General features: G+C 40.1%; 1 protein-coding gene across 2 annotated transcripts in view; it reads right to left on the bottom strand.

The window, feature by feature from the left end:
- Positions 1-1,381: 1,381 nt before the first annotated feature.
- PTPRJ (protein tyrosine phosphatase receptor type J) overlaps positions 1,382-9,660 on the bottom strand; it is a 74,634-nt gene continuing 66,355 nt past the window's right edge. For both annotated transcript variants that reach the window (XM_074917971.1, XM_074917970.1), the window contains 7 exons: positions 8,612-8,702; positions 7,700-7,773; positions 7,414-7,548; positions 6,889-7,008; positions 5,961-6,121; positions 5,368-5,503; positions 1,382-4,630 (listed from right to left, as the gene is read on the bottom strand). In XM_074917971.1, coding sequence (XP_074774072.1) covers positions 4,472-4,630; positions 5,368-5,503; positions 5,961-6,121; positions 6,889-7,008; positions 7,414-7,548; positions 7,700-7,773; positions 8,612-8,702 — 876 coding nt within the window. In that variant the 3' untranslated portion in view covers positions 1,382-4,471. The remainder of the gene's footprint in view (positions 4,631-5,367; positions 5,504-5,960; positions 6,122-6,888; positions 7,009-7,413; positions 7,549-7,699; positions 7,774-8,611; positions 8,703-9,660) is intronic.

Genomic DNA, 9,660 nt, shown 5'->3' with positions numbered 1-9,660 from the left:
CTTGAGAAAAGCAGAGCGTGCAAAGTTTTCAGGTGTTTTTCCCTTCCAAGCTCCCATTTCTGACCTTCTTCCACGAGAACATCCACATCTGTTCATCTTCAAACTCTATTTGCTGCCTGATAACACCCAGCCAGGAAGGGCATGCAAGGGCAGCAGTATTTCTGACTACATCCCATTTAATGAGCAGAGAACAGGACAGAAATGTTGTGTCCTCTCCTCTCTGACCTCCATCTCTTTAATCTCAAAACTAATACGTGACAGGACCAGGGACAGAACATGATTTCCAGATATAGGGGTTCAGCTCTAACCACCTGGACACACCAGCACTACAAATGACAGCCAGAACAGTTGGCTTTACTGAAGCTCTAATATTTCAAACCTATGTGATTTAAGGAAAAAAACAAGCACAGAAATTTTCTCCCTAAAGGTCTCTCTTCCAGAGGCTGATTCCCCCTGGCAGTGGTGGTCACCTGCTGCAGGTCCTACACTGGGAGGTTCATTGTGACAGCTTCTCTTGTGCAGCACAAGTCTCACCAAGAGCCCTCAGACAACCACCGTGTGGCTGACACATGCTCCCACTGGAAGATGACAAGACAATGACGCTTTGCTCTTCCCATCTCGCCATGCAGTTGTTCTAGAAAACACAGCAGAGTTATCACAGAGGATCACAAGTTTTTACAGTACATCAGTGCCCTGTGATGAACTGGAGAGTTGCTGAGAGCTGGTACCACCCTCTAGGCATGTGATCCTCCTTGGGAGTGATTCAGATGGCAGCGAGGAATGGAAACTAAGAATTATAGAAGGGGACTTAACTAACATAATTTCATATGCATCTACAGTCAGGCAATCTGTACAATCAAGAAGCCAGATACAACATTACAAAGATATTTCTGCACACCCTTCTATCATCACCCTTGACAACAGAACATCTCCTTCAAGGGATGAGAAAGTCCTCACTTTGGTTTTTCCGAAAGTAAATGAGTCCTAGAAATGCTGGTCCTCTCCCATGGCAACTTTAGTGAGTGAAAATATTTTGATTGACCTTGGATGAAGCTGTTGTTCCTTGATCTGGTACCAAGCTCTTCATCTGAAGAAACCACCAGCTGCCAGGACACATTAGCATCGGGCCCTGGTCCTACCAGACAAGCCTCAATGACAGATTAACAGCCTCACAGGGAGCCCCAGTGACCATAACACACATCCAACTCCAGTGTCACCCTAGAGGATGGAAGTCCACTTTCCTCATCCATTATAAAGCCCCTTTAAATCAAATGGGTATTTTAGCAAATTAATTTTATTCAAAAGGAACTGAAAAGAAAACCTCAAGAAAAGAAATACAAGACAGAAAATGCTCTAGGATGATGCTTTTTAATTGTTATTTTTATATCTTTAAAAACAAATCAAACCATTAAAAACAGACATGTGCTGAAATTTTCTGTACAACAAATATGAAAACAATAAAATTTGTACATTATTTCAAGATATTCAACAGTCACTTGAAACACATCAACTTTTCCCTTCTTAAGCAGGCCCCAAATGGGAAAAAAAAAAAAGAAAAAAAAAAAAGAGTAGAACAGAAATGCAACTGCCACATTGTGGAGCTTTCATCCTGAAAAGTGGATAGCTTTAGATAAGCTACAGTGAGAGAAAACACTGACCAGAGACAGATCTCGGCAATTATAACACAGAGAACATCAGAAGGCAGGGAAAAAAAAAAAAAAAAAAAAAAATCTTTGCAGGAATTCAAGTCATCTTGACCAAAAGAGATCCACAAGGTAGTAAAGCATTCTTTACCTGTAATCCTCCTCTTCCTGCAGAGACCCTAGGAGGCATGTCCTACCTACTCACAGCAGCACTACGGCTAACTGTATGTTTACAGCGTTTTAAGCCTCACCAACTTTTTCCACCTATACCTGGGTTTAACCAGTCATTTACTTCAAATTTCAGTCTTTTCTCAGAATGAGTCAGTTTGGGGAAAACGCTTATACAGTTATATTAAAAATGAATACTCATTAGATGATGACAAGTGAAAATTTGGCACCTGCTTCCAACATCAAAACAAGGGGACAGATACGTTTATTTTCTGTAAGAATATCTGGGCAGTGGTTAGTAGAAACACATGCCATTCTAGCTAGTTTTCTGATGTTCTGCTGCAATATAATGCAAACGCATGATCTAGAGTAGAAGATTCATCTCCCTCCCTTCCGTGCTATACAGAATAAGGGCCTTCTGAAGTAAGACAGCATTCTCCACCTTAAGGCAGCAACTTCTTGGGAGACCTGGAATAACAAATACTGGCTCTGTGCTCTGCACAGATGTGCAGCAATTAATAGATTAACAGAGGAAAAAAAAATAACATGCCTGTGAGGGGCAGACATTCCTCCCTCCCAGTTCCTTTGGAATGCTTCTGTTTGGTCCAAGTGGTTTATCTTTGTTTGTCATCTGACAGCAGCTTAGGAAGAATGCCAGGTGAGAGATCCACTACGTGGACTGCCAGTTTGGATGGGGCTGGGCAGGATCATTAACCTTGTGGGTTTTTAAAATTTGTTTTTTAAAGTATTTCAGAGAACGAGAAAAAAAAATATTGAAGAACCCACAAGTGGCTGCTACAAAAAAATCCCCCACAAAACCAAAAGCTGAAGGGCACTGTGGTTTGTCCTCCCGTTTTGCTCACACACAGCACACCAGTTTCACACCAGGTTGTAAAAAATTCCTCTGGATATCTGTAAAGTTACAGTTGTGCACCAGGAATTCCTACATTTTCCTTCGGCTGACAGTGGATTCTGTGAGGTTGCCAGGTTCCACTGTCATGCCACACATACTCCTAACATCTGTAGCTTTTTTCTGACAACACTGCTAAAACAAACAAAAAACCTAAAAAAAAACCCAAACAAAAAAAAGCAGCAGAATTCCAGAGACTCTGGTTATTAAACCTTCATAAGATTTTCACCACTTTATAGCTATTCTATAGCATTATTCATAAACTTCATACTCCTCTGCAATGCAACCAGTGCAATGATCGAAAGATCAAAAAAAACATACACCCCCCCAGCTACTTAAGAAGTCCTTCACTGGTAATGCCTTCATAAGTCTAACAGTTATGTACCAGAAAAATAAATCCAATCTAATCCTTGACTTGTAAAATCAGCAACTAGGGGTTTTCTGCTTGTTCTGTTTTTAAAAGGACCAGTTAAAACACAGCAGCAGTCTATTGCAAATAATTATATAACAATTACATTAGATCAATGAGATGCAGGCAGGTAAGACGTGTCTCAGTTTTGAACAGCTGAAACAACTGAGAAATTGGTCTTTACAGCAGAATTTTGTGCAATTTGTTTTGGTAGAAACAGTAAAGCCAGTTAATCTGTTTGGGAGTGCTTGGACACTTGGAACCTGTTTCAACATTTTCACAGATTTATATATTTGAGGAAAAACAACAACAATGATAAAAAGACACCAACCTGAGTAAAACTCTATTAGAATAGAGTGATCATTATTCAGTAAATTATATATTGCACCTTTAAATAAATCACTATAAATTGTATAAAAACAGGAATATCAGCCAGGAACAGGGAGGAGCTATTCTGTCCTTCATACACACCCACACCCACCCCTGCACACACATTCACATATTCACTTGCTCGGGTTTTTTTTACTATAGTTAAAGCTCGGAGTGACAGATCACACTCCTTTTTCCTCTAGCAGAGGCACCGAAACATTAAGGCAGGGGATATTTGTGGTGAAATGCAAAAACAAAGCTCACCTCCAAACTTCTGGAGAGTCCTGCCAACAGTGCAACTACAGTTAAGTTTGACATAAGCCTTATTTAAAAATCTGTGTTCTCATTAAGAGTTTCAGTACAAAAATAGAATCTCTGCTGTTTTTTGTTTTTTTTCTAGAGTAGCAACTAGAAAAGGCACAATTTCCAAGTATAAATGTCCACATGAAGGAGCTGTTTGTACTCCTTTTTTAAATAAAAAGGAACACAGGAAAAAAAAAAATAAATCACAGAGGCACATATCTATTAGCTAAGTAACCAGATACAGTAGATAAAATATGTTCCTGAAACTTATAATTAAATATATTAAAACAGCCCACAAGCCTGGTGTCTGTAAATGAAATCATATAAAATTGTAATAAAAAGCTTGTGTTATTATTTTAATATTTAAATTCTAGCCCACCGTTCATACTGCAAATGCTATTTCACCTATCAGTACTGTTAAATTCCCAAGAAAAGCAAGATTCCTCTGTTAACTTTAAATAGTTTTGCTTGTTGTTTTGTTTTGTTTTTTTAATATCAGTCTGCAGCTCCTGCCAGCACTGAGTTTTTCCTCCTGCAGATCACATCTTCGAATGCAGACAGACCTGGAGAAGCCAGACATGAGACACTGCACACAACCCCGGACGAGTAGAACATCTCCCTTTCCTCTGCGCAGGTGACACCTCCTGGAGACACCATGTTCCATGCAGGCTACGCGTGGTAGCCATTGGCCTTCCCGAAGCTTGGCCCAGGTGTGAAATTTTCATAGATTGCCATTGCTGTCATGTTTTGGTAAATAAGATCAGTTTTCTTGTCTTTCTGGGATCTAATAATATCCATAACACACTGGTTTAGGAAGACGTACTGGTCCTGACAGGAGAAAAACAGAGGGTGATACATTTCTAGAAAATACCTGATTTTGGAAGTAATCCTGCTCCTGAATATAAGTTTGGGGGCTTGGATGCACTGCAATGATTGTTATCACAGAGTATTTTCTATAAGTTGTATGTAGTTCATAGAAAATAGGGCTGGAAAGGACCTCATGATGTGATCTGATCACCCCCCCCCATAAAAAACTAGGATCAAATTTAGTGTCAGGCCTAACAGCCTCTTAAAAGACTTTCATGATGGAGATTTTACAGCCTTTTTCAAACCAGCTTGAGTTAATCCAACACATCTCTTCGGATCAAAGTGATAATTTCAGCAGGGACTCATGTGCTCCTGCAGAACACAAAAGAAGAGCTGCACACCAAGACCATTTGACTCAAGATAATTGTGGCTCACAGCTATAAGGATAAAACTCACAGGGGTAAAACAAACTGCAAAAAAGCCCTTTTTCAGAGTTTGATTCTTTCCAGCTGCAAATGCCAGTCCTACCTTCGAAGCACTCTGTAAAGAGACTGCTTGGATGTACTACAGCCCCTGGCTGCAACTGCTGTTGTGGGAGGAGATGAGGCAGGAAGGAGGGAAGTTAAAAAAAGAGCAATTTCAGATTGCTCCTTGATATCTTACACTTTCTGTAATTCTAAGCTACCTCTTGAGTCCACCCTTCCTGGATTATAGCACACAGTTGAAAAAACACGCAGCTGGACGAAAGACAGCCTTACCTCAGTCTGCACCATCAAGGGTCGGTGCATGCGAAGATCGTACACCACTCCATACACATCCACCGTATTCTCCATCTCCACCTGCTGGATCAGGCGGTCAATGGCGATGAACGTCCCCGTCCTGCCGACACCGGCACTGCAATGGCAGGGGGAAGAGAGTTACTGCCTTCTCTCAACCACTGCCTCACTGGGGACTGATGAAAAGCCAGTGAGATGCCTTCTGTTATTTCAGTGGCACCAGCGTTCAGCATCACCAGCTGGGAGGGAGGACAGGCTTCTGGGCTTCCCAGCCTGGCACTTGCACAAGATTACAGATAAAAGCACTTGAAGACACAACTTTTTCAGCTAAGTTTTCTAGGCTAGGAGAGAAAGATGGTCTAATTCTCATTAAATTCTGTATTGTGTACTTTGCTATCTACACAGCATTGCTACATTTCTGAAGCATGGGGAAAAGGTTTTAATTTGGCAGGGTGAACAGCCCAGTCTTCTTAAGCAGACACTTTTTTTTTTTCTCAAAATCACATCGAAAAAGAATTGTTCTTAAAAAAAGCCACAAGATAAAAATGTGTCTAACACAAACACGTTCTTCCTACCTGCAATGCACCAGAGTAGGAGAGTCAATTGGATTTTGACTGCTGTACTCATGAACAAGGTGTCTAAAGTTGATGAGAAGGTCTGTTGTCTCTGGCACTCCGTGATCTGGCCAGGAGGTGAAATGGAACTGGCGCACCGAATGGCTCTCTGGTGTGTTGGTCTAGAGGAATACACAGCCAAAAAAAAAGAAAAACGGCTTCAGAAGAGCAAGAGTAAAGCTTCCTGCCATAGGTACTGGACAAACCTCAGCTTCATTAAAGATGCCTGTTAGAAATCGTGCAGTAATTTCACCAATGATATTTCAGTTTCCCTCTTCCTTCCACTCTGGTAGAGAATATTTGGAAATAATTTCCTTTTACTTTCTACTTTACTCCAAGATACCTCTGCTGCATTACATTTGCTGACAGAGATGGGGCTAATTGTTCAGTCTAGCAGATATTACAATTATCTGTATAAGCACAAGTTCTGGTGCAAGTCTCGGGGAAACACGAGCTGCAGAATCACTGATGGGGCTATCGGTAACTCCCATTAGCAGGCTGGGTTTTGCTGGCAGATCCCTTTCTGCCACAGGAAGGTCCTTACTGGCAACTTATTCCCACCTCTAGGTGCGTTACTAAAACATCTGTAAGAAGCCAGGGCACCTGAACAAATGCATACACATAAATATCATAGGAGTCTGGTTGCCAGTCAATAGTGTGAAAAATTTTAAATCAGACTTTTCACAGAAAGCAGACAAATATATTCAAAGCCTCAAGTTAAAATAAACCACACATCCTTTTCCCTCAGATAACTCTGAATTTGATTAAGTTTTAGTGAAATTATTGTATTCTGTCATTCCAGTGTTGCTTGACATGTGAAGTCACAGTGATATGATACACCACTTCTGCAGATATTTACACACTAACAACCGAGGGGGTATGCACGCACCTTTTCTACAGTGAAGTCCCTTATTGTCCATTCTGGAAGGACAGCCTCTGAGACCATTGTCACAATAATGTCACCATAGCTCTTGGATTGTTTGTCTGGCCAGTATTGCTCACATTTTGTCTGAGAAGAGAGTTACAAGGTTTGACACATTACACACAGCAACGAAACAATGGACTGTGAGTTTTAAGTAACACGCCACCTGAAGCAGGGCTAGAAAGCACGTCACCCTTCCCAATGCCTATCCCAGGGCAGGAGAAGCTCCACCAAAACCATTCTTTAGGGAGAAGAACCCACCTTTAAAGACAGCGATTCCACAACCCTCCTGAGACAATCTATTCTGGTAGTCAGCAGATATGAAAATGGGAAAAAGCTAAAAAAAATTTGGCTTATGTAATTTAGAAAACAGTCTTCCAGTAAGTGGATGGTTGTTAAATGAAAAAGAAGTCAGTCTCCAGCCTACTAGGGTAACAATGAAATTAGATCCAACCATCTTCCAGAGACAGTTCAATTTTAATAAAAACATACCCGGGCTTGTTCAACACATTTTGTCAACATAACAATAGAGTAGATATTCTTTTCCCAAATCATGCGCCAGAAGTCTTCTATAGTATTGGGTAAAGGACCCTGTGCAGCAATAAATGCCTTCTTTGAGTTATAGCCCTAGGAACAAAAACCCAAAATAAATATGTATATACACACACTTGCGCATCAATGAGACATAAAAAGCCAATTTTAAACATCAGCATGAGCTGTTAAGCCTACATCATAAAAGTACACATTGTATTTCATTACAACTAATGAAGTGACTTACAGGCATATAGTTTGCATTAATATAATCATCAGTTGCAGAGCTTTGATCTGAAAGTTTAACACGAGAAATATCATCTGCAGAAAGAAAAAAGGAAAAATAGGAATTTTAAAACGAGATCCTTTCAGCAAAACACTATTTATCTAATGCACAGTTTTAAATAAAAGGTGTTTTAGAACAATGTGCATTTTAAGAATAAGAATATAACTTTAGGAATCATAAATAGCAGTAGTTTAGAATTTTTATGATGAAAGCCTTCAGAAAAATGAGTAGCCAGGATAAAGATTCAGAATACTCAACACAGATTATTTTTTTTTTAAAAAAACCACATGGTTTGGTTTTTCATATGTATATATTTTTAATCCAACAAAAATTTATTATAGTTTTAATTACTGGAGAAAAATAGGTGATTTGTCTCCTGCTGCCATTGCAGCTGATGTTTTTTCCTCCAAAGCATCCCTAAGTACCTGTCACTGTTCACCTTCCAATGCCTTCTTACACTCTGCTATGCTGGAGTTCCCACAGGGAGGGCTTAGGCTTGTTCTTCTGCAAAGCTGGCAACAGGGTTCTCAGAGCTCTGCACATCTACCTGTCCGAAGTTAACTGCTAACCTGTTTCTTTTTCAAACTGACTGCAAGTTTCTCACAAATGGAAACTTAAAATTATTTAAGGGCAAGTTCTTTAATGAACTTTCGTGAGGGAAGGTTTGGGAACTTTAGAAAACATTCTTGAGGGAAAACTCTTTAGGTTTGCTTATACAGTGATTTTGGGAAAGCAGCAGCCCAAGTTCATTGCTTTGAAAACTGATGACAGTAATCCCTCGATGAAGCCTCTGGGTACTATTAAATCTAAATCCAAGGTTTTTCACTGGAAAACTCAACCAGTAGAAGATGCAAAACAAAAACACTAACTCACATGGTAAGACATTGTTGTATCTATTTTTTCCACGATTCTCAGCAAGCTCAGCAGCAAATTTGGGCTGATGAACACCAGCAGATTTGAGTTCCTACAACAGAAGAAGGGTTCATGAGCACCTGGTTCTGGTTTAGGAATTGTACAGAAACACATGACTGCAACAGACAAACGCTCCAACCACTCTTGACCTTTGCTGTAAAAGTAGGCATGTTCAACGGGGATAAATCTTTCTACAGGGTGGGAGGGTGACAGTGGCAAATCTAATAGAGAAGGGATTAATACAGAATGTTGGAATAGTAGCGTGTTTAAAACGCAGAGGTGGGCTTCAAAAGCCCAGGAACAGTTTGGCTGAAATACACAACACTGACATCAATAGAACACTCATTCTGACCCCAAGGCAGCGATCTACTTCATGTAAACTTTGTGGACATTACGAGGAAAAAGGGAGCAAGTACATCATGAAAGGACTGAATGAAGCAAAATCTGAGAGGAAGGCAAGGCAGAGCACCAGCCTGCAAAGTACAGTCAAAAGGACAGACTTTGATCTGGAAAGAAGAAGAAAGTCAATTAATAGCTTCAAGGAGATAAAAAAAAAACCTAGATTCTTTAACAGCAGACATGACAACACAGATTTGCTTAGTGACACTTGATTTCTGTCTTCTGTACCATAACAACTGAACTTTAGCACATTTCATAGAAAAACAAAACATTTATGGTCACTAAGCAAATCATAATTGCTGTCTGACTGCTCCTTCAAGCTATTCACAGATGTGGTTTGCAAATCACACCTCAGCACTGAAGAAATCAGTGATTTTAGCAAGAGACCTGTCTTGCTGCATAGAAAAACAAAAACAAGATTAAAAAATACAAAGTGCAGAGGAGTTAAATAGCTTTCCCTAGGCTAATTGGAGTGTGACTGCGGCAAGGACTCAGGCGATCCTGTCTGGTGAGAGCTCTGAGCAGCAGGCCATGCTATAAGCTCACAGGTAGAGATAATAGTTCAGGATGTAAAGTGTTTATCATGCACTTCAACTAAATCTGGAGCTGAA

Source organism: Athene noctua, chromosome 14, assembly GCF_965140245.1.
Source record: "Athene noctua chromosome 14, bAthNoc1.hap1.1, whole genome shotgun sequence".
Taxonomy (NCBI): Eukaryota; Metazoa; Chordata; class Aves; order Strigiformes; family Strigidae; genus Athene; species Athene noctua.
The sequence above is the reverse complement of the archived record's forward strand: the minus strand, read 5'-3'. Positions and strand labels throughout refer to the sequence as shown.